Raw genomic sequence first — 26,182 nt, forward strand, 5'->3', positions numbered from 1 at the left:
TTAAAAACCCTATTGTTGCTCCAGTTCACAAATTCTGTTGGAATTACTAGGAAACCATAATATCAACCAAAAATATGCCTGGAGGGAGGTCATACACTTCAGGCTATGCATGACTGCCGTTATCGCCTTATCTGTAATGTCATCTTGTTTGTTATTCGGCTGTGAGAGGTGTGGATGGATGGGGCAGGTACAGTAGCTGCAGAAAGAGTATAAAACAGGGCTGTAGAGGGCAGAGAGACACCACACTACTACTGAAGACCAGAAGACATCATCCAGATAAACAGCCATCAATCAGACAGCATCGTCCAACTGTAAGAGGTATGTTTGTTTTCACTGAGAATCTTCTTTGCAAAGGTGTATAAGAGTGGGCAGGTGTATACAAGTGGACAGGTAGGAATGGATGGAGAGATATAGGTGGACATGTGTATAATGTAACACGGTAGACCTGGGATCCATACTAACTTGCTGATCTTTCATTTGGTAGAGTAAAAAGACCCATTGTGTGTCTTGTGTGTCTTAACATATTGTGCTCTATGTGATTTAGTAAAGGATGAAGATCCAGAGTATGTTACTGCTGTTCGCTCTAGTGGGTGTCCTGTTAGCAAGCTCCCTCAATGAAGATAACTCTGAGGAAGGTATGTCTTGTTTTTGAATGTGTACTACTTTACTGCCCAGATTTAATTTGATATAATTTAGTTAAATGAAAAATCTTTCTTCCTCAGCTCTCCTGCAGGAGGATGATCTAAAAGGTGGAAAGGCTGCATTATTGGCAAAGTTGGCTGCTCTGAAGACCAGCGCCTCTGAAGATGAAGCACCATGTGAGCTATCTATCTATCTGTCTGTCTTTCTGAGCAACAGTAAAGTCACAACGGGAGGTTTGCAGAGGGTGATAGGGAAAGAGGAGGGAGCAACATGGCCAACTCCATCTCTACTGTTTATTAGCATCATGTTTCATAGAGGCAAATTCTTTTTTAAATGATAGTCAAATACTGGCCTAAAAACAATAGGTTTAAAAGGTAGTCAATGGTAAATGGGATATTTATTGAACATGTCGTAGTCATTTTCAAATGTTTACCTTTTTAAAAATGTCTTTTCTATGAAGCATATTTAAAACTGTATTCCAGTTTGGCGCGAGCTTTGGAACAAAGCCAAGGAAATTGTGGGGTGAGAAGCGACCAGAATGGGGATGCCGAGGATCCTTTTCAGTCTCCATATGGAATCAGCTATCACCTCTGAAGACATCACTAACAATACCTCAATGAATCATTCCAACATCCATCCATCAATCGTTGACTAACAAAAAATGAAACAGTAATACAGTTCTTTGGTACTTTGGTACTGAGAAGAACTCATCAACATAATGAAGAATATATGTTTTATCCATAAACATGTACTTTATGTCCTGACACATGGTAGTTGATTGGTCAAGACAGTGGATTTACATTGATGATCAGAATTTCTGGTGTCAATGTTGTATGGTTGACGTGTCACACTGTGATCCTCCAATAAACTATCAAGCATTACACATGTTTAGTCGTTTTATTATTGATCTTACATTTTTAAGTGTGTTTCAATTACATCATATATGTTTCATAATAATGTTTCATTCAGTGTTTTATTGTGTAACAATGTGAACTTGACCATAGTACAGATGCAGTGCATGCAGTGCAAATTACATCAGATTACACTGAGCAGTAATAGTAGTACACGTATGAACATACACACACACACACGAGACGTACCGTCTTGAGAGTTAGCTTCATTGAGTGAGCTTGATAACAGCACTCCCAGTAGAGTCAACAGCAGTAACATATCCTGGATCTTCTGCTAAGCTACATCCTGAATTCATTAATCACTGGTTCTACACACAATATCCCATAATGACAAAGTGAAAACGTGTTTTTAGGTATTTTTGCAAATTTATTGAAAATGAAATACAGAAATATCTCATTTACATAAGTGTTCACAATAAATCTTAGAATCACATTTGGCAGTGATTACAGCTGTGAGTCTTTCTGGATAAGTCTCTAAGTGTCAAGACTTCCACCAAAGTCGTTTCCTCTCCTTGTTCGGGCTGCGTTCGGCGGTCGGCGACACCGGTCTTCTAGCCATCATCGATCCATTTTTAATTTTTAGTTTGTTTTGTCTTGTTTTCCTTTTTACCTGGTTTCCATTCCCCTCATTATTTGTTGTGTATTTAACTTGTTGGGGCTAGGGGGCAGTATTTACACAGCCGGATAAAAAACGTACCCGATTTAATCTGCTTACTAATCCTACCCAGTAACTAGAATATGCATATACTTATTATATATGGATAGAAAACACCCTAAAGTTTCTAAAACTGTTTGAATGGTGTCTGTGAGTATAACAGAACTCCTATGACAGGCAAAAACCTGAGAAGGTTTCATGCAGGAAGTACCCTGTCTGACAAGGTGTTGTTGTTCTTGCTTCTGTTTATTGAAGAGTCAGGATCTTAGCTGTAACGTGACAATTTCTACGGCTCCAATAGGCTCTCAGAGCCCGGGAAAAACATGAACGATGACGAGGCAGCCTCAGGCTGAAACACATTATCGCCTTTTCCAAGTGGCCAATCAGAGGACAATGGAATTAGGCGCGTGCCCGATTCGACCCAGTGCAGTATTTTCCTTCGGCTGTTTAGCTAATTGCAGATTCCCGGTCGGAATGTTATCGCTTTTTTTACGAGAATAATGGCATAAAAATTGATTTTAAACAGCGGTTGACATGCTTCGAAGTACGGTAATGGAATATTTAGAATTTTTTTGTCACGTTATGCGCCATGCGCACGACCGTGATTTACCATACTGATAGTGTCTAGAACGCACGAACAAAACGTCGCTGATGGAACATAACTATGGATTATTTGGGACCAAACCTACATGTGTTATTGAAGTAGAAGTCCTGGGAGTGCATTCTGACGAAGAACAGGAAAGGTAAGACCATTTTTCTTACAGGAAATGTGATTTTGGTGAAGGCTAAACTGGGTGGGTGTCTAAATAGCTAGCCTGTGATGGCTGGGCTATGTACTTAGAATATTGCAAAATGTGCTTCATCCGAAAAGCTATTTTAAAATCGGACATATCGAGTGCATAGAGGATTAATGTATCTATAATTCTTAAAATAATTGTTATGCTTTTTGTGAACGTTTATCGTGAGTAATTTAGTAAATTGTTAGTAAATTCCCCGGAAGTTTGCGGGGGGTATGCTTTTTCTGAACGTCACATGCTAATGTAAAAAGCTGGTTTTTGATATAAATATGAACTTGATTGAACAGACATGCATGTAATGTATAACATAATGTCCTAGGTGTGTCATCTGATGAAGATCATCAAAGGTTAGTGCTGCATTTAGCTGTCTTCTGGGTTTTTGTGACATTATATGCTAGCTTGAAAAATGGGTATCTGATTATTTCTGGCTGGGTACTCTGCTGACATAATCTAATGTTTTGCTTTCGTTGTAAAGCCTTTTTGAAATCGGACAGCGTGGTTAGATTAACGAGAGTCTTGTCTTTAAATAGCTGTAAAATAGTCATATGTTTGAGAAATTGAAGTAATAGCATTTCAAACGTTTTGAAAATCGTGCCACAGGATTCAACTGGCTGTTACGTAGGTGGGACGAATTCGTCCCGCCGGTCCCATAGAGGTTAACCCTCTGTTCCCCCCATGTCTTTGTGTGGGATTGTTTGTTGTTAGTGCTTGTGCACTTGCTTACTGGTGCGTGTCGGGTATTGTACCCATATTCTGTTGTATTGTTATGCCGTTGGTTTTTGGATTAAACTGCTCCGGCTACAGCCTAGTTCTGCTCTCCTGCATCTGACTTCCTTGCCACCAGTTACGCACCCCCTTACAGAATCCCACACCGCCATGTGGAGTCAGCAGGAGGAGCGCGTCCAGGAGCAAGCGGCAATGATCCACCATCTCGGCACCGCCATGGACCGCGTCTTCCAAACCATGGACCGCTGGGAGAGACAGGGAGTTCCTCCAGCACCTCCCCCAGCACAACCAGGGCCTGCACTACTCACCTCCCCTCCACCCGGTCCAAGTGGGATTCGTCTCGCCCTTCCCCGGGAGTACTATGGGACGGCTGCATGCTGCCAGGGTTTCCTATTGCAGCTAGAGCTCTACCTGGCAACCGTCCACCCGGCTCCTTTGGGCCGTGAGAGGGTATCTGCCTTCGTCTCGTGCCTCTCAGGGAAAGCCCTGGAGTGGGCCAACATTGTGAGGGGAGAAGGAGACGGGCAGTCTTTGACCACACGCCTGAGGGTAGAGCGGCGGGTGAACGTCCAAACAGCCTCGTACATTTGCAATAACTTCGATTCATTTTGACCATTACGAAAATGATGACATATAGAAAAGTCCCAGAGTCGCAAGACTAGGTGCATTGAAACTGCCTCGGCCCATTGACCTATCGAGCCGAAACTCGGGATTCGGGGTCGCCACACATAATATCAGACTGGACCCGCAGCTAGAACGTAACTACGTGTTTTACGTTTTTATTATGGTTTAAACTGGAGGCACTGTGAATTATGGGCCTGCTCTGAAATATGTGAGAGTTGGCTTCTAAACGAGTTGGAAAAAGTGGGTTTGGTGTCAGATGGTATCAGTTTGGTGTCAGAATGATATCTAATTGACTGATGGACAGTGACTTGCTGGCTGAATTTTGTCCATTTGCAATATGTTTAAACAGTGATAGACCATCACCAAAATGACATTCTGAAATCAACACCAACGAGCGATGGAGAGGAACCACAGTCATTGCCCGGCCATCCCGAGTTCATCGGGCCAGTCAATTTTGCATTCCTGCTTTTTTTGAGCATGTCGAATTAGTGATGGTAAATGCCTATTGAAACATATTGCAAATGGACAGTACATTTGCAATATGATTCAATAGTGAAAAAACATCACCAAATGGACATGATGAAAACAATACAATGTGCAATGGAGAGGAACCACTATCACTGCCCGGCCATCCCAAGTTCATCGGGCCAGTCAATTTTGCATTTCTGCAGTATTTTTGAGCATGTCAAATTCGTGATGGTAAATGCCAATTGAAACATATTGCAAATGGACAGCCGTGCACCTGGTGATTGGAATGGTTTATCAGAAGCACATTTTTAAAATGGTTTGTAATGCCTTTAGGGGGGAGCAAGTGGTCTACGGTTTTGTAGGGAGCATCCCCCATGGTTCACTGACTATTGGGTTTGGAAACCGACTTCCTATGATCGTACATGGCAAATGTACATAACATCCTGATTTGGTACTTTCAATACTTTCAGATTGCATTTGGACATTTCTTATGGCATTAGGCAAAAAAAGAAGTGACTTTTGACTTCCTATGATATCATATTGCAAATGGACAAAACACCCTGATTTGGCACATTTAATACTTTCATATTGCATTTGGACATTTCTTATGGCATTTGGCAATGGTTGACTGAATTTTGACTTTGACTTTTGACTTCCTTTGAAATCATATTGCAAATGGACAAAACATATGCCTTATGGACAAGTAAAAAAAAGAAAGATTATGACAATAAAATGACAAAAGTATGTTCATACAGTTCTTATACGTGTAATTGACAAACAAATCCAAAGAATTTTGAAAAACGGTCCAGAAAGCACTTTTTTAAGGGGGTAATAAGTTTGAAATTTTTTTTTAAATTTTCAAAAGTTGACCATTGGGTCTTGACTTGATGTGCATTTGCAATATGAAAATGTACGGTGGAGCGCGCTCGCGATCTATTGGATTTTTGCTGTGTTACACTTGGCATTTTCTATATGGCATTTGGAATATTGTTTTGAATGAAACGGCGTCCAAATGAGTGGTATAGTACATTGTGTATATGTTTCGTACGGTGCCAATAAGATCCCATTCGTTTTTGTCCATTTCCCTCCAGTGTCCCGCTGGGCGTCTGTACGTTAATCTTTTTATTACTCCTGCCCAGAAACTAGAATATGCATAAAAGGATCTCTGCTGTAACGTGACACTTTCTCAGGCTCCCATAGGCTCTCAGAAGGCGCCAGAACGTTGAACGATGACTTTGCAGTCCATGGCTGAAAAACAGTAGCGCATTTCGATAGTGGTCGATCTGAAAACAATGAGATGTGCGCGCACATGCACTTGAAGAGGCCATTTTACATTTTCAGTCTTTGAACGAAAAAGACGTCTCCCGGTCGGAATATTATCGCTATTTTACGAGAAAAATCGCATAAAAATTGATTTTAACCAGCGTTTGACATGCTTCGAAGTACGGTAATGGAATATTTTGAAATTCTTTGTCATGATACGCGTCCGCGCGTCACCCTTCGGATAGTGTCTTGAACGCACGAACAAAACGCCGCTATTTGGATATAACTATGGATTATTTGGAACCAAACCAACATTTGTTGTTGAAGTAGAAGTCCTGGGAGTGCATTCTGACGAAGAACAGCAAAGGTAATCCAATTTTTCTTATAGTAAATCTGAGTTTGGTGAGTACCAAACTTGGTGGGTGTCAAAATAGCTAGCCTGTGATGGCCGGGCTATCTACTCAGAATATTGCAAAATGTGCTTTTACCGAAAAGCTATTTTAAAATCGGACATCGCGATTGCATAAAGGAGTTCTGTATCTATAATTCTTAAAATAATTGTTATGTTTTTTGTGAACCTTTATCGTGAGTAATTTAGTAAATTCACCGGAAGTGTTCGGTGGGAATGCTAGTTCTGAACGTCACATGCTAATGTAAAAAGCTGGTTTTTGATATAAATATGAACTTGATTGAACAAAACATGCATGTATTGTATAACATAATGTCCTAGGAGTGTCATCTGATGAAGATCATCAAAGGTTAGTGCTGCATTTAGCTGTGGTTTTGGTTTTTGTGACATTATATGCTAGCTTGAAAAATGGGTGTCTGATTATGTCTGGCTGGGTACTCTCCTGACATAATCTAATGTTTTGCTTTCGTTGTAAAGCCTTTTTGAAATGGGAGAGTGTGGTTAGATAAAGGAGAGTCTTGTCTTTAAAATGGTGTAAAATATGTTTGAAAAATTTAAGTTTTCGGATTTTCGAGGAGTTTGTATTTCGCGCCACGCCCTATCATTGGATATTGGAGCGGTGTTCCGCTAGCGGAACGTCTAGATGTACGAAGTTAACAGGTTTTTGGTTTACTGGGAACTAATGAATGATATGTGTATTTTGGCACAGAACACGCCTTACATTGTTGCCTTACATATCTAGATGAAGCATGGATTGTAGACTATTCCATGTCTCTGGTGCACAAGAAGAGAAGGCAGTCTTGCCTAATACTGTGAATGTCCTGGGGACTTTAACCTCTCTGGGCTATGTGGGACGATTTCGTCCCACCTACGTAACAGCCACTTCAATCCAGTGGCGCGATTTTTGAATCGTTAGAAATGCTATAACTTCAATTTCTCAAACATATGACTATTTCACAGCTATTTAAAGACAAGAATCTCGTTAATCTAACCCCACTGTCCGATTTCAAAAAGGCTTTACAACAAAAGCAAAACATTAGATTATGTCAGCAGAGTACCCAGCCAGAAATAATCACACAGCCATTTTTCAAGCTAGCATATCATGTCACATAAACCCAAACCATATCTAAATGCAGCACTAACCTTTGATGATCTTCATCAGATGACACACCTAGGACATTGTGTTATACAATACATGCATGTCTGTTCAATCAAGTTCATATTTATATCAAAAACCAGCTTTTTACATTAGCATGTGACGTTCAGAACTAGCATTCCCACCGAACACTTCCGGTGATTTTACTAAATTACTCACGATAAACGTTCACAAAAAGCATAACAATTATTTTAAGAATTATAGATACATTACCCCTCTATGCACTCGATATGTCCGATTTTAAAATAGCTTTTCGGATGAAGCACATTTTGCAATAATCTAAGTACATAGCCCGGCATTACAGGGCTAGCTATTTAGATACCCACCCAGTTCAGCCTCCACCAAAATCACATTTCCTATAAGAAAAATGTTCTTACCTTGCTTGTTCTTCATCAGAATACACTGCCAGGACTTCTACTTCAATAACAAATGTTGGTTTGGTCCCAAATAATCCATCGTTATGTTCCAACAGCGACGTTTTGTTCGTGAGTTCTAGAATGCTTCTTCGCGGTGTCGCGCATGGCGCATTGGCGTGTCAAAAATGTCTAAATATTCCATTACCGTACTTCGAAGCATGTCAACCGCTGTTTAAAACCAATTTTTATGCCATTTATGTCATAGAGAAGTGTTAATATTCCGACCGGGAGTATGCATTGAGCCTAAACAGCCGAATAAAATTTCTCCTCAGAAGCGACTCATGCACGCGCATCATTGAAAGGTCCTCCGAGCATCCACTTACAAAAGGCGATAATATATTTCAACCTGAGGTTCCCTCGTAAACCTTCAGTTATTTCGCGGGCTCTGAGAGCCTATTGGAGCCCTGGGAATTGTCACGTTACAGCTAAGATCCTTACTTTTCAATAAAAAGAGGTAAGACGCACGACTCCTTGTCAGACAGGGTACTTCCTGCTTGAAGCCTTGTCAGGTTTTTGCCTGCCATAGGAGTTCTGTTATACTCACAGACACCATTCAAACAGTTTTAGAAAATTCAGAGTGTTTTCTATCCAAACCTGAACAATAATATGCATATTCTAGCTTCTGAGTTGGTGTAGGAGGCAGTTAAAAATGGGAACATATTTTTTCCAAAAATTCTCAATACTGCCCCCTATACCAAAGAGGTTAAGTAGCAACCACCTAGCAGACCGGGTATGGTAACTGCTGGTGGTGAAGGAGACCAGACTACAGAGGTAAAGAGGGAGTTTACCCAAAAGGGCTTTGTAGATGAACACATACAAATGTATCTTTCTGCGCACATAAAGTGAGGTCCCACCTACCATTTGGCACAAGGTGCAATGGTGGGTGAGTGACTTGGCATGTGTAATAAAGCGCAAGGATGCATGATGAACAGAGTCCAGTCTCTGTAAGATGGAGGTTGCATGCATATACAACAAGTCACCATAATCAATTACAGAGAGAAAAGTGGCCTGAACAAGCTTCTTTTAGCCATAAGCGGGAAGCAAGCCTTATTACGAAAATAAAAACCTAATTTAAATTTAAGCTTTGTCACAAGATTATCTGTATGAACTTTATTAAAGGATAACTTGTCATCCTACCATATACCTAGGTATTTGTAGGATGACACTTTTTCAATGGATAAGCCACCAGAAGTGACCATGCTAATCTTCTCTGTAATTACTAATATAATTTATATATCTAAGGTACTGTGTAAACACATAAAACTCTAACCCTGGTGATGGCCATTTGGACAGTTCAGATGTGGGACCGTTCCAGTCCTCATTTTGTAGGACACATTCATTCAACATGTGTGACATCCCTGGACTGCAGGGAATATGTAATGTTGTCAGTCATCTCTTGCACTCCCATAATAAAAAATGATGTATCAGCTCAACTCTTGAAGACATTTCTAGAGGCAGATGATCACCATAGCTTGGAGGGGATAAGACAGGATGAAGGCAGCAGCCAGGAGGGAGGATTGTCTTCCAGCCCCGGTTAGTGACACAAAGACATGCATGAGAAACTGACCATGGAATTTCCTGAGCAAAAACGAATGCATTTAAAAGAAGAGCATGATATGAAGATGAAAATCATGTTTAGTTGGCAATAGAGGAGGAGGAGAGGAACATGAAGCATCAGCAGTACCAATGTTTTTCTCGAACCAGCACCAGTTTGGTATCCCGATATTTCCATTTGTGAATTAAAAACCTTTTTGTTACCAATCCATGGCTATTGTGTGCTTATATCACTTCTTTGTTGTCAGAAGTGCTTTATAGCAAAAGCATCTCTGCAGTGTTCACCATTTCTGTCAAGATTCTGCCTCAAGCCATGGGAACAAATGGGTAATCTTCATCTTCAGTGCGAAGGATCTGGGCTGCCATGCTGTTTAAGGTATTTGTAAAGCACTGCTGTTGCAATTATGACAATGCTGCATCTTCTTGGTTGAAATTGCAACGTGTTTCTGAGACACTGGAAACGACTCTTCGATTTGGTATTTTATTAGGATCCCCATTAGCTGTTGCAAAAGCAGCAGCTACTCTTCCTGGGGTCCACACAAAACATGACATAATATAAACTCAGCAAAAAAAGAAACGTCCTCTCACAGTCAACTGTGTTTATTTTCAGCAAACTTAACATGTGTAAATATTTGTATGAACATAACAAGATTCAACAACTGAGACATAAACTGAACAAGATCCACAGACATGTGACTAACAGAAATTGAATAATGTGTCCCTGAATAAAGGGGGGGGGGGCAAAATCAAAAGTAAAAGTCATACACAGGTAGGCAAACAGGTAGGTGAATCAATACTAGGACTGAAGGCTATAACTGGTTCTCACAAACGAGCTAGGCAAAGGCGTAGTAGAGTCAAAACGAACAATACCTCACAAAGCACAAAAACCTCAATGTCAGCTGTGTCATGACGTTGCCCTCTTTGGGTTTTCTATGCACCATCCCCCTACCTCCCCCTACCCAGGCTCTGTGAGAGCGGTCGTATATTTCTAAAAGAATGTCCTGCCTCATGGCCACAGTTTTGAGACAGAGTGGGTTTCATAGAAAGAACGCAGGAATTCTTCCACCTCACAGGACTGGAGAACCGAACGACATTTATGTTCTGGAGAAGGTATAAAAGATCGGGGAAGAATCCAGCTACGAACTGGTCCGTTTGGTACAATTTTGTGAAACTCATGAGAGACAATATGGCCACATTACCATGGCGCTGTTTATATTATAGCCTCAGTTGTGAGACTTACATCTAATGGTTGTATAAAATTAATGAATAAGGATAAAGCTATTTGGAATATTTTGGGATGCTTGTAAGATGTTAATGTGAGAGAATTGTATTTCTGTTTAAAGTTTCACCAAGTCATCGGCACGCCCCCATGAACAGAAGGGACCTGGCGGTATGAGACAGCCTTTTTCTGTTATTCCGAATATAACCCCACCCAGGGTTTCTATCACGAGACCGAGCTTACCTCCATTACGAGTGGCTAAAGGTTGGAGACCAGCTTACCTCGATAACGAGAGGGCCAAGGTTTGACCATGCATTCCTCGTTCTGAACTTTAACCATACCACGTGGTTAAACTCTTAGACTATCGATACCGACAGAATAATAACAAGTCTTTGATATTAATTACTAGTCTGCAGCTAGAAATTCGGTATCATTGAACGCGAAGACCGACGAAACATCTGTCCTATAACGACATTAATGAATTTCACTTTGAAATATCCATTCTAACCGAGAAAGAGAGAGAGAGAGAGAGAGAGAGAGAACGCGAGGACAAACTCTCCAACAGAACTTTTCAACAAAGATCCCGACGACACACTGAGTGTAAATATATATATTGATTGCAATTGTTCCCGAATGAGTGAGCGTTCATGTGCAGAGGATTAGCATATCAATTGTTATAATTATCAACTCTTATCACCCTTTTGTCTAACAAGCCGCCATGCCGGTTTAGCCCACTAGGGCACATTCTCCTATCATTTCCTTGTAACCATAGCTACTGTTTATTATGCATTTCTGTGAATTACTTAGTTAGTAAATAAATTATTTTAAGACAATTGATGTATGGATGACTCATAGTGAAGACTGGGTTCGTGCAGATAACCAACAATTTACGACGTTTGGAATGAGACTGACGAGGTAAAGAATATATCATTAATCCGAAGACTAATAGATCAGATATTATAATATCTGAAAGTTATATTAAGAAAATTATAACTTTGTAATCTGAATATTTTCCTTGGTGCCCCGACCTTCTAGTTAATTACAGTTACGCGATTAATCAGTTTAATCGCGTAATAATAATTACAGAGAGTTATTTGATAAATATGTCTTCAGTTTAATGATGCCAAAGACACGACAGCTGCATATACGGTATATACGGAAACGGTCACGAAAATTGATTTAATCAAAATCATTCAGTGTGTTGCTCCTGTCTATAACCACCCTTCTGTCTAGCCTTGGTGGTGCTCTTTGATCAATATCCATTAATCTGAAGTTAAACCTGCCTTTGGCCAGGTTTAATTTAAGCTTTCACTTAGATCTACATTAATTCTAATCGTCCTTCTGGAAATCAGACTTTTCTAAATCTAGACTAGGGCAAGTCTAAGACTATTTTAAACCATGTCTGAGAAATGTAATTTTAGCTAGTCTAGTTTAAAAGTAAAATTTAGTCTAGGATCAGGCTTAATCTGTGTCCGCGAAACCGCCCCATAGAGTTTGTTTTATGGTAGGATCAAGATGGTCAGATTTATATTTAGATACTGCATGTTGAAATTAATTCTGGAACATTTAATGTTTCATTAGCATCATGGCAAAATGAAAATGTCTAGTAACCCATGTTGGTATAAGTGTTGCACGAAAACACAGGAGTATGTGACTGAACTCTTTGTTCTTGCTATCAGCAAAACAAGAGCTGTCAAGACATGGTAAGGGGATGAGCTATAGTCATAGGAATTTGAGGTCATGTAGCTACAGTACATAAGACAGTTGGTTCTTGGAACAGTAAATGGACAGGGCTGTTTCATGCCTTAAGTATTATTGGTCCTCATGGTGTTGACCCAAAGTCAATTGACTTCAGTTGAGCCTCGAGAGAAAGGGTGCATTGGGTGTAAGGCTAAAATACAAACATGAGAAGAGTGTTCATTTGTGAGAGTGAGCAAGTTAGCATGGCATAATGGTGTCGTGTTCATAAATCAAAGAGGGAATTTCCATACATCTTGTACAAGCCAAATATGTGAACAGAGAAAAGAAAAATAATCTTCTTTCTACAAAACCACAATCCATCTTCATGAAACAAAAACAGGAATTTTCTCCTGTTCCTATGAGAACAAACTACATTGTATAAGTTCCAGTCCACAAACAGTTTATGCCTATGGCCTATAACATGGAAAAGACCTGTAAGGGATTGCCAAAGAAGTACAGAGGATGTTACAGTAGCCTGATGTAGTTTGACCCGTAGATAGGACACCTGGTTCAAATCAAGTGGAAGCCTGAGGCCTGAGTAAGCACAATGTGTTTCCTATGCGTGTCTGTAAATGTTTGGACTGTGAATGTGGAACTAGAAAAAGAAGTGGAAAATTGCATTGGATTTTGTTACTCCTCAAAACAAACTCATGGCGATTGTTATGAAAAAAGTGTGAAAACTGTTAGAAAAGACAATTGATTCTTGAGGCATATTTGAGAACAAGCAAATACCCTCACCTTTTGTACTTGTGGAACAAACATTTCACAATTTGACCAGTTATGGAGAGAGATAAAGAGAGAGAGGGAGAAAAAGAGAGAGAGGGCAGACTGCAGACGTGAGATCTAGAGGTGCTTCATGTTTGTTGTTCTTGTTAAAAGCATTACCTCATTGTCCAGCTGTGACTGAGTTGGCGAGAGCAGAATGAGAGAAAGTGGGAGCGAGTGAAAGAGCGAGTGAGCAAGCGAGAGGGAGCATTTACCCCTCTGTTACTCTACTCATATCTGAGCACGGAGCTTTTTGTTTGGGGAGGAAGTTTTTACAGCTCCAGTTTTACAACCCTCAGTCACTCTGACTCTGTCCAGCCCTTGACAGAAAGTGGTGACCTCACTCCTTTTTAATGAAACTTCCCCCCTCTCTTTCCCTTCCTATTTTTTCTTTTTTCTAAGAGAGCAGCCAGGCAGCAAGCCAGACACTTTCCCTTTTCACTCAGTTCTCTCTCTCTTCACTCAGCTCTCTCTCTCTCTTCACTCAGCTCTCTCTCTCTATATCTGTCTCTCTCTTTCACTATTGGCTTGGTGGTTGCTCAGAAGAGGCACTCCTCCCTCCTCGGCTTCTCACATTGGTTTCCCCTGACATGACACAGGCTCAGTTGATAACTTAGAAACAGACAGGACGGGACGTCCTATTGTGTGTCCTGTACTTGTCTTCCTCTCTGTGAGGTGCAAGGAGGCGGGTGGCTTTTTGAGTGAGTTTTTCTCCTGACAATTTTTTGGGGAAAAGAGCATTGTTCATTTGAGGATTCGTCTTGTTTATCCTTTCATTCTGAACTTCTGATACTGGACTTTGCAGTATATGAGGTGAGATATCTGTATTGTTTTGTGATTCTTGTCACAGTATGCCCATCTAGACTACACTGCAGAGCTATCAAAAACCATGTCTGAGGGTGTCGTCAGAAAAATCCAACCCTTTACCATTGGGACCAGGCTGTCTGTCCCCTCCGAAGCCAAATGCCAGGAGTTTGTGGACGTCTATCTGCCGAAGTCTGCTGCTCCAAACAAGTTGGAGCTACAGAACAACCTACACGACCAAATGTCCCTTTACGTGGGCCAGTCCCAGGGGTGGCCTGGGACTGGGAACTCGGAACTCCCACAAGTAGCTGCCCAGGTCTACGCTTCAACACCAGAGGGACATCAGGATGAGCGAGTGGAGGAGGACACAAATTCTGTGTCCCCCACTGCATCCTCTAGGTCCATCAGGAAGATTGCTATTTGCAGGAATGCCGAGACAGTCCCCGGCGTGTCCTTGTGTGACTCTGACCTGGCCACCTCAGTCAGTTCCACGTCGGAGACCATCCGAAGCAACTACAACAGTGTTCACCCAAAACTGCCATCCTTGATAGTAGAGGACAACTTGGATAAGAGGTTCAACTCTCAGTCTAAGGTAACCTTGGATTACAGTTGTTTTATTCATGGTGTCTCACATGTTATTGAGTTAGGATAGGCTGCAAGCCAGCACCAACTAATTTACATTTCAAATCACTTGGTTCAAATCAATTGGCTTTATATGAAATAGAAATGGTGAATGTCTCAACCAGTGTTGTTATGGACATTTGCTTTGTTTCTGTTGCCCATTCTCAAGCTTTCTGAAAGCAAATTAATTGACTTGTTTACTTTAAAGAAAGCAAGTCCAGAGCCAAATGGCAAAAGAAGAATTGGGAATTAAATCCATAACCACAAAACCCAGTGTTAGTAATGTTTTGTTTTTCTCCCTCATTTCACATACCATGTAATGCTCTCATTACGTAATTGTTTTTTTCACATACTAATAATTACTGAATTTGCGTTACTGACTAAGCTGAGTAACAACATCAGAATCTTTCCGTTTAACGCCTTCCACCCTGCAATACAAGACACTTTTTCTTTGTCTGTTACCAAAAGCAACATGATATAAACACCATAACGTGCATTGTTCCAGCATGAAACCTCCACACACACACACACACACACACACACACACACACACACACACACACACACACACACACACACACACACACACACACACACACACACACACACACACACACACACAAATACACAATGTGTGCACTATTACTTCAGTGTTGCATTATCCACACTGTACTCTCGAGCTATGAGATCATCAGCAGGCTTTCATTAGCAAGGCAAAAGGCCACGTTTCGAATGAACTGGTTATTTCCACAGAATAAACGACTACCAATTCTATAATTGAAGGGGTTGCGTGATGAAAATAGCAATCAGGCACATTGCGTTGGTGGATATAATGATGCCAAACTGAAGTTGTACCTGTGATTAAGGGTTTCTCCAGATCCACAGCTGGCAAACGGGTTATTTCAAAATTTGCGATTGCCTTTCGGAATTTAAGGGGATCCCGATTGTATTTAATAGTGACACTGAACAACTATTTGTGGAACAAGCATGCCAAAATAAGCTTACAGATAAAGAAGATAGTGTACTTAATATCACATACCATGTTAAGATGCATATTTTATGCACTCAGAAAGCACGACATACATTTGAAGTTAACAGGAAAATTAAGTTAGATATTTTTACAGATAACAGTCCCATGGTTACAGTTTTCAATGCTGAGCATGCAACTAGCAAAAGGACAGTGGGATGGGAAAAGGAACTGGAACAGCGAAAAGAGGAGCAATTATTTTGAGATGAGATCATGGTTTTGGCTCTCTTTCGCTCTTCATCTCGGCCCTGTGTAGGTGGGCTGGCTGAGTCACACAAAGCCTGCGTTATCTCATCGCTGTGTTTAGTACACAAGTTCAATTTTTTTCACCAGGATTGAGTATAGCTCTAGGGGTCAGTTTTTGGGCATCTGTCTGTACATTTCCCTGTTTCTTATGACAATGTCTACATCTCTTGAAGTTTTCAACCTTTCAAGTACCCAAGACTACATAGACACATTGTTTATAGCTTTGTGTATAGCCAAGATATCCAAAGACTGCAGGGTATGTGCATTCAGTTTTGTGGTCTTTTGTAGCCTACCTGCGGCTTGAACTACCAAGGTACATGGAAGTCTTGCAACATGGTGAAACCTGCGCAACAGTGCTTACAGTGATACGTTATTGTAAAACATTCTAAAAGCTCATATACAAGCTTATCAATGCATCATAACGCATTATAATTGCAAGTTTTAAGTAAACTGTTACCAAAGTTTGTATTTCTCTGCAGAAAATACAGTACGTTACATTCCAGGAAAACAAACATCTGTCTAAGATGAAAACCAGGCAGGCCTAACAGGTTTCAGATTATTGTGGAGACTATAGGGAACCAGCAGCAGGTTGCTCCATGATTTAGCTACACACAGCAATGATGTAAGAGGTCTCAGAAAGATAATATGCATCATTCAACGTTTTGCATGAGGTCATCAGTACAGAATGCACCGGCATGGCAAAAGAGAACGGAGACAGACAAGGAAAAGGTTCCACGAGCTTAAGGTTATGAAACCGCAAAGATGGAGTAGTGCTCTGCAGCTCGCAGAAAATTATTAATTGCAAAGTAGCAGAAGTAAATGAAATGAAATGAATGTATCGCCTGTAGTGATTTCACAGCTATGGCAAAAAATACATTATTTTCACATTTTTATGTTACAGATTCTGATAACCATCTGTATAATGCTCATCGTGCAGTAAAGCACTTGCGATAACCATTCAAAACACATCATGGGTACTTTTAACAGCGCTTATAAATGAATAACAGCTACATTCCTAATACATTACACTACAACTCATGGATCCCTACAACAGCCTATGTACTGCAAATAATTAAATGACCATACAGAAATCCTTTGTAACGCATTACACACAGGTGGTTCGTATATACACCAAACAAAAATATAAACGCAACATGCTACTATTTCTAAGATTTTACTGAGATACAGTTCATATAAGGAAAGTTGTCAATTTAAATACATTTGTTAGGCCCTAATCTGTGGATTTCATATCACTGGGAATACAGACATGCATCTGTTGGTCACAGATACCTTAAGAAAAATGTTAGGGGCTTGGATCAGAAAACCAGTCAGTATATGGTGTGACCTCCATTTGCCTCATGCAGCGTGACACATCTCCTTCGCATAGAGTTGATCAGGCTGTTGATTGTGGCCTGTGGAATGTTGTCCCACTCCTCTTGAATGGCTGTGCGAAGTAGCTGGATATTGGTGGGAGCTGGAACATGCTATCTTACACATCAATCCAGAGCATCCCAAACATGCTCAATGGGTGACATGTCTGGTGAGTATGCAGATCATGAAAGAACTGGGACATTTTCAGTTTCCACGAATTGTGTACAGATCCTTGCGACATGGGGCTGTGCATTATCATTTTTGCACCCCAGTATCTCTACTTGCACATCATCATCTGGACATCTATCACTCCAGTGTTAATGCCTCTATGGCTTATTTATTTCCTTACCTCCCTACTCTCCTACATTTGTACACACTGTACATGGATTTTTCTATTGTGTTATTGACTGTACGTTTGTTTATGTGTAACTCTGTGTTGTTGTTTCTGTCGCACTGATTTGCTTTATCTTGGCCAGGTCGCAGTTGTAAATTTTAACTTGTTCTCAGCTGGCCTACCTGGTTAAATAAAGGTGAAATAAAAAATAAATAAATAAAATCATGCTGAAATATGAGGTCACGGCGGCAGATGAATGGCACAACATTTCTGGGATATTTTATTTCAGCTCATGAAACATGGTACATTAAATCCTAGAAAAAAATTCCCTGTCATAGGTCAGTTAGGATCACCACTTTATTTTAAGAATGTGAAATGTCAGAATAATAGTAGAGAGAATGATTTATTTCAGCTTTTATTTCTTTCATCACATTCCCATTGGGTCAGAAGTTTACATACACTCAATTAGTATTTGGTAGCATTGCCTTTGAATTGTTTAACTTGGGCCAAATGTTTCGGGTAGCCTTCCACAAGTTTCCCACAATAAGATGGGTGCATTTTGGCCCGTTCCTCCTGACAGAGTCAGGTTTGTAGGCCTCCTTGCTTGCACACGCTTTTTCAGTTCTGCCCACAACTTTGAAAGTATGCTTGGGGTCAATGTCCCTTCAGAAGACCCATTTGCGACCAAGCTTTAACTTCCTGACTGATGTCTTGAGATGATGCTTCAATATATCAACATCATTTTCCTTTCCTCATGATGCCATCTATTTTGTGAAGTGCACCACTCCCTCCTGCAGCAAAGCACCCCCACAACATGATGCTGCCGCCCCCATGCTTCACGGTTGGCATGGTGTTCTTCGGCTTGCAAGCCTCCCCCTTTTTCCTCCAAACATAACAATTGTCATTATGGCCAAACAGTTCTATTTTTGTTTCATCAGACCAGAGGACATTTCTACAAAAAGTACGATCTTTGTCCCCATGTGCAGTTGCAAACCGTATTCTAGCTTTTTTTATGGCAGTTTTGGAGCAGTGGCTTCTTCCTTGCTGAGCGGCCTTTCAGGTTATATATATAGACTTGTTTTACTGTGGATAAAGATACTTTTGTACCTGTTTCCTCCAGCATCTTCACAAGGTCCTTTGCTGTTGTTCTGGGATTGATTTGCACTTTTCGTACCAAAGTATGTTCATCTCTAGGAGACAGAATGCGTCTCCTTCCTGAGCGGTATGATGGCTGCGTGGTCCCATGGTGTTTATACTTGCGTACTATTGTTTGTACAGATGAACGTGGTACCTTCAGGCATTTGGAAATTGCTCCCAAGGATGAACCAGACTTGTGGAGGTCTACACATTTGTTTCTGAGGTCTTGGCTGATTTCTTTTGATTTTCCCATGATGTCAAGCAAAGAGGCACTGAGTTTGAAGGTAGGCCTTGAAATACATCCACAGGTACACCTCCAATTGACTCAAATGATGTCAATTAGCCTATCAGAATCTTCTAAAGCCATGACATCATTTTCTGGAATTTTCCAAGCTGTTTAAAGGCACAGTCAACTTAGTGTTTGTAAACTTCTGACCCACTGGAATTGTAATACAGTGAATTATAAGTGAAATAATCTGTCTGTAAACAATTGTTGGAAAAATGACTTGTGTCATGCACAAAGTAGATGTCCTAAACGACTTGCCAAAACTATAGTTTGTTAACAAGAAATTTGTGGAGTGGTTGAAAAACGAGTTTTAATGACTCCAACCTAAGTGTATGTAAACTTCAGACTTCAACTGTACATGCCCTCAAGTGTCAGAACCATGCATTGAGTATACTGGTTCACAGGTTCTTCCTTTATAATGACCTCTATAGGATGGACATCAGTACGAGACGCTTGACGTGGAGACCGACCACAAGGGAGAGAAGAGGAAGAGACTGCAACAGATAGAAGGCAACAAAATCCCTTCCCAAGAGAACACCGTTAACCAAACGTAGGTTCCATTTTTGACTGAGCAAGATATATATCAGTAACACCTTACTTTGATTAAAAAATAAAGCAATAACAGTAAGAAATGACAGGCCCCTAAACTTTGATATATTCATGATAAATCATGGCCACTCGTGATTTATTATAGTTTTTTTATTTCTCTATGACTAAATCAAATCACATTTTATTTGTCACATGCGCAGAGTACAACAGTACAACCTTACAGTGAAATGCTTACTTACAAGCCCTTAACCAACAATGCAGTTGTTGGTTAAGGGCTTGTAGAAAAAAAGTGTTAATAAAGTATTTACTAAAATAAACCGAAGTAAAAAAAATAAAAAATAAAATAAGACAAATTGAAAAATAAATAATCAAGGAGCAACAATAAAATAAAAGTAGCGAGGCTATATATAGGGGGTACCGGTACTGAGTCAATGTGCGGGGGTACCGGTTAGTTTAGGTAATTGAGGTAATACTTACATGTAGGTAGAGGTAAAGTGACTATGCATGGATAATAAACAGAGAGTAGCAGCAGGATAAAAATGGGGGTGGGGGGACAAAAATTGGATTGGATTTGAAATAGTCTGGGTAGCCATTTGATTAGCTGTTCAGGAGTCTTATGGCTTGGGGGTAGAAGCTGTTAAGAAGCGTTTTGGACCTAGATGTGGCACTCCGGTACCGCTTCCAATGCGGTAGCAGAGAGGACAGTCTATGACTAGGGTGGCTGGAGTCTTTGGCAATTTTTTGGCCTTCCTCTGACTCTGCCTGGTATAGAGATCCTGGATGGCAGGAAGCTTGGCCCCAATGATGTACTGGGCAGCACGCACTACCCTCTGTAGTGCTTGTGGTTGGAGGCCGAGCAGTTGCCATACCAGGCGGTGATACAACCATTCAGGATGCTCTCAATGGTGCAGCTGTATAACTTTTTGAGGATCTGAGGACCCATACCAGATCATTTCAGTCTCCTGAGGGGGAATATGCATTGTCGTGCCCTCTTCACGACTGTCTTGTTGTGTTTGGACCATGATAGTTTGTTGGTGATGTGGACACCAAGGAACTTGAAGCTCTCAACCTGCTCAACTACAGCCCTGTCGATGAGAATAGAGGCGTGTTTGGTCCTCCTTTTCCTGTAGTCCACAATCATCTCCTTTGTCTTGATCACGTTGAGGGAGAGGTTGTTATCCTGGCACCACACTGCCAGGTCTCTGACTTCCTCCCTATAGACTGTCTCATTGTTGTCTGTGATCAGACCTACCACTGTTGTGTCGTCAGCAAACTTAATGATGGTGCTTGGGCATGGAGTCATGGGTGAACAGGGAGTACAGGAGGGGACTGAGCATGCACCCCTGAGGGGCCCACATGTTGATGATCAGCGTGGCAGATGTGTTGTTGCCTACCCTTACCACCTGGGGCGGCCCATCAGGATGTCCATGATCCAGTTGCAGAGGGATGGGTTTAGACTCAGGGTCCTTAGCTTAGTGATGAGCTTTGACGGCACTATGGTGTTGAATGCTGAGCTATAGTCAATGAATAGCATTCTCACGTAGGTGTTCCTTTTCTCCAGGTATGAAAGGGCAGTATGGAGTGCAATAGAGATTGCATCATCTGTGGATCTGTTGGGGTGGTATGCAAATTGGAGAGGGTCTAGTGTTTCTGGGATAATGTTGTTGATGTGAGCCATGACCAGATTTCAAAGAACGTCATGGCTACAGACGTGAGTGCTACGGGCCAGTAGTCCTTTAGGCAGGTTACCTTGGTGTTCTTGGGCACAGGGACTATGGTGGTCTGCTTGAAACATGTTGGTATTACAGACTCGGTCAGGGACAGGTTGGAAATGTCAGTGATGCCACTTGCCAGTTGGTCAGCGCATGCTCGGTGTACATGTCCTTGTAATCAGTCTGGCCCTGCGGTCTTGTAAGTGTTGACCTGTTTAAAGGTCTTACTCACATTGGCTGCGGAGAGCGTGATCATACAGTCGTCCGGAACAGCTGATGCTCTCATGCATGCTTCAGTGTTGCTTACCTCAAAGCGAGCATAGAAGTGACTTAGCTTGTCTGGTAGGCTTGTGGTACTGGGCAGCTCGCGGCTGTGCTTCCCTTTGTAGTCCGTAATAGTGTGCAAGCCCTGTCACATCCGACGAGCGTCGGAGCCAGTGTAGTACGATTCAATCTTAGTCTTTTATTGACTCTTTGCCTGTTTGATGGTTCGTCGGAGGGCATACCGGGATTTCTTATAAGAGTCTAGGTTAGAGTCCCGCTCCTTCATTAGGCTACATATACTTTGTCCTTGGTGCTATGGATGTATATTTGTTATGGTTACCGTTAACATGTTGTTTTCCTAGCTATTACTATGCAACTACAGCGTTCCATGTTTTGTAACATTACTTGGTCTGACTTGAATTATTCTGCATCCATCTTGGATTTCAAGTCATATCTGGGAATTTGACCCCCATGGGATCCCATTGCCAAAGCACTGAACTAGATACTGTATCTCTTTGGTAGCTGCCTGAGGTTCCAGTCACTGTTAAGAAACTATCACCAAGACCTCAAACTGGCTCTGGACGTCTCCTCCTTCTACCAACAGGCTGACAACATCATCTGCACCATCAACAGGAAGGTAAAAAGGCAGAATAGGAATTTGCACAAGAGTCCTATTTTGCACCAGTGATCCTTTAAAGGTACAACCTGCAATATTTACATGCTGTTAAATGTTTATTTCAATTGATTGATTCTTGAAAAATATATGCGCCATGAGCTTAGTACAACTGTCCCCATCATAACATCATCACCCCAAATATAAATTGTCCCAAGGCTCTCCAAATGATCATTGTTTTGTAATTACACGTTATTACACTTATTATCATAAGATTGACTCTATATTATTTTTGTGTTTGGTAGAGAAGTGTCCTGTCTGGATCAGATAACCAGGGGAGCTGCGGTCAGACAGAGATCTACAATATTGCCAGCCAAATCACGGTGAGTGGCATGTGGGGAAAAATGTAGCTCAAAATAATGAATACATTTATAGTGAAATGCAGTAACGCATCATTCATACATCAGGGTTGTGTTCAATTCCATTTCAAGTGAAATACTAGTAATTTAAAAAAGTTATCATTGAAAAATAACCCCCAAAAATATGAATTGAATGTCACTGTTTCACTGAATTTCAAAGAAATGCACTACAACTGTAATGTATGGTCTTGGCACATGCTCAGTACTCAAGCCTACTAAGTAGGGAGAAACACAGAGAAACTATCATAAGACAGTGAAACATAACACAATAATCTAGTCTATTCCTTCCTAGACCTTCTCTGGATCTTCTTGGGGCGTATCCCCCTTAACCATAGAAGAAGCCTTCTATGACGTGATGTTATACTGAGAGACTTATATTTCCCTCACTAACTTTAAACATTAGCTATCTGAGCAGCTAACAGATCGCTGCAGCTGTACATAGCCCATCTGTAAATAGCCCACCCAATCTACCTACCTCATCCCCATATTGTTTTTATGAACTTTTCTGCTCTTTTGCACACCAGTATTTCTACTTGCACATCATCATCTGCTCATCTATCACTCCAGTGTTAATTTGTTAAATTGTAATTACTCTGCTACTATGGCCTATTTATTGCCTTACCTCCTCACGCCGTTTTCACACACTGTATATAGACTTTCTTTTTTTTCTATTGTGTTATTGACTGTACACTTTTTTATTCCATGTGTAACTCTGTGTTGTTGTTTGTGTCGCACTGCTTTGCTTTATCTTGGCCAGGTTGCAGTTGTAAATGAGAACTTGTTCTCAACTGGCCTACCTGGTTAAATAAAGGTGAAATAAAAGAAAAAAATACATCTGTGTCCCATCTAACCATAGCCTTCCATTTTAAAGAGTGTGGGTCGTTTTCCAAGACTGTAAATCAACACCAAATGAATTGTGTCACCTTCTTCCACTGCCCCCATCCCCTCCCTCGACCACGCTCTCTCCAGATGCTGAACGAGACTGTTTCACGCCTTTCGGACCTCCACCCTACCCTGGCTGCCAGAGTGACACGGAAGCAGGCTGAGGTGCAGGAGAGTTGGGGCCTGCTCCAGGATGGTAGCGGGTAAATATGGGTCCCTAAAGCTCATATCGTTTCTTTGTCTGTGTCTCTAACGCAGCGTTTCCCAATATCGGTCCTCGGGACCCCAAGGGGTGCACGTTTTGGTTTCTGGCCGTACACTACACAGATTATTAAAATTATCAAAGGTTGATGATTAGTTGATTATTTGAATCAGCTGTGTAGTGATTGGGCAAAAAACAAAATGTGCACCCCTTGCAGTACTGAGGTCCAAGTTTGAGAAACCCTGCTCTAATGGCACCCTATTCCCTATATACTGTTGTTCATTACTTTTGACCAATTGCCATGCGACTCTGGTCAAAAGTAGTGCATTATATAAAGAATAGGGTGCCATTTTGAGATACCCTATAAAGTCCTTATATTATATGATCTTATACAGTGTTTCCAAACTCCAGTCCTTGAGTACCCCCAACAGCACACATTTGTTGTAGCCCTGGACAAAAACACCTGATTCAACTTGATGATTACCTGAGAAGCAGAATCAGGTGTGCTTGTCCAGGGCCACAACAATGTGTATTGTTGGGGGTACTCGGGAAACACTGATCTAATATCACATTATCTAGGGGTGTGTTACAAGGATGCCAGCTATCACCGTATCTATATATTATGGCAATATTTGCTATAAATGTAATATCAAATACTAACATTACAGGATTTTGAGAATGTTTGCAACGTTCACATATGGTCCCCGTTTGGTTGGAAAATGCTGGTTGTAACATCATAACTCCTGAAACACCTGATTTAACTGTGACAGGGCTGGCCGATGCCCTTCACATAAAAAAAGGTTTTACTAAAAGAACTGGAACGGTTTCTTCCAAACTTTGATATTTATTTTCAATAAATATATAAATACAAAAACAGGCTTTAAAATGGTAAAAACATGGACTAAAAGATAAGCCCAAGATAATAAAATAATAATCTTCACTGGTCTATCCTTGCTTACCTCTCTTCCCCACTGGGGCTCTCCCACAAACATTTAAACATCTGTAGCTCGTTATCTCATTTAGTGGGAGGAGCCTACAATTACCTCTTTAGCCAATACCTATTCAGACACAAACACTCAATTACTACACACTTCACTGGTTCAGGTAAAATGGTGGAATGAGATCTCAACTGTGTCATGATATGAATAATGTATGTTGAGCAGGAACCTGGAATACAATTAACATAGAAATAAACACTCACAAATACTACTTCAATTAGGGGCAAGGTTCAAATGTTCAAGTGAGGATGTGTTCGCATCACTCAACTCTGTGGCTTTATTGAAGACTGTGTATATTTCCCTCCTGAAACCACCGTCTGAGAACCAGGTTTCTTACCTGTAGCCTATTTTTCAGTGGTGGAAAAAGTACCCAATTGTCATACTTGAGTAAAAGTAAAGATGTCTTAATGGAAAACGACTCAAGTAAAAGTGAAAGTCACCCAGTAAAATACTACTTGAGTAAAACTCTGAAAGTATTTGGTTTTAAGTATCAAAAGTAAATGTAATTGATTAAATATACTTAAGTATCAAAAGTAAAAGTAAAAAATAATAATAATAATAATTCAAATTTCTTATATTAAGCAAACCAGACGGCACAATTCCCATGTTTTATTTAATTTACTTACGGATAGCCAGGGGACACACTCCAACACTCCAACATAATTTACAAACAAAGCATTTGTGTTTAGTGAGTCCGCCAGATCAGAGGCAGTAGAGACTACCAGGGATATTCCTGTCCTGCTAATCATTCAAAATGTAACAAGCACTTTTGGGTGTCAGGGAAAATGTATGGAGTAAAAAGTTCATTATTTTCTTTAGGAATGTAGTGAAGTTACCCAAAAATGTATTTTTAATATTTACTTAAGTACTTTACACCATTGCTATTTTTTCACTCCCTAAAACCGTTTACATTTGGTAGTGCTGAATAAAGTCATCAATGGAGGTCACCAATAACTGAGTTAGTGAGCCATTGCTACAGTATAATGATACAAAATGGGCAGCCCTTTTGACCCAACCCACACGTCGACTCCGAACTTTTCAACATGTTGATAAACATTACTTAACAGTTTACGTCAGGATGAACTCATGGAAAATGTATTCCAGATGAAAAGGTTTGATGTTTACAATTGGATTATTGGGAAACATACTCGGTGAATAAGATGATGTATTGTTTTCCTACTAACACTCTTGTTGTGTAACTAACAAGACATTCTGGCATTAGAACCAATGCCCTAATGGCAACTGAAGCCGACATTGAAATTATTCTTGCCCTAATAAGCCATAGTCTGAGTTTCACTCACAGCAAATGCAGTCCAGATAATCGCCATGGAATCAATTCGGGGAAATTCATTCTTGACATTCTCTTTGTATT

At 40.7% G+C, this 26,182-nt stretch overlaps 1 protein-coding gene across 1 annotated transcript in view; it reads left to right on the forward strand.

Annotated features, from left to right (window-relative positions):
• The first annotated feature begins 210 nt into the window (after positions 1-210).
• The window catches only part of LOC115208518 (uncharacterized), a 48,311-nt gene continuing 22,339 nt past the window's right edge, over positions 211-26,182 (forward strand). The window contains exons 1-6 of the mRNA XM_029776644.1: positions 211-318; positions 545-635; positions 723-818; positions 1,125-1,523; positions 5,326-5,335; positions 20,003-20,009. Of these exons, the coding sequence (XP_029632504.1) occupies positions 1,410-1,523; positions 5,326-5,335; positions 20,003-20,009 (131 nt within the window). The 5' untranslated portion in view covers positions 211-318; positions 545-635; positions 723-818; positions 1,125-1,409. The remainder of the gene's footprint in view (positions 319-544; positions 636-722; positions 819-1,124; positions 1,524-5,325; positions 5,336-20,002; positions 20,010-26,182) is intronic.

Source organism: Salmo trutta, chromosome 14 (genome assembly GCF_901001165.1).
Source record: "Salmo trutta chromosome 14, fSalTru1.1, whole genome shotgun sequence".
Lineage (NCBI taxonomy): Eukaryota > Metazoa > Chordata > Actinopteri > Salmoniformes > Salmonidae > Salmo > Salmo trutta.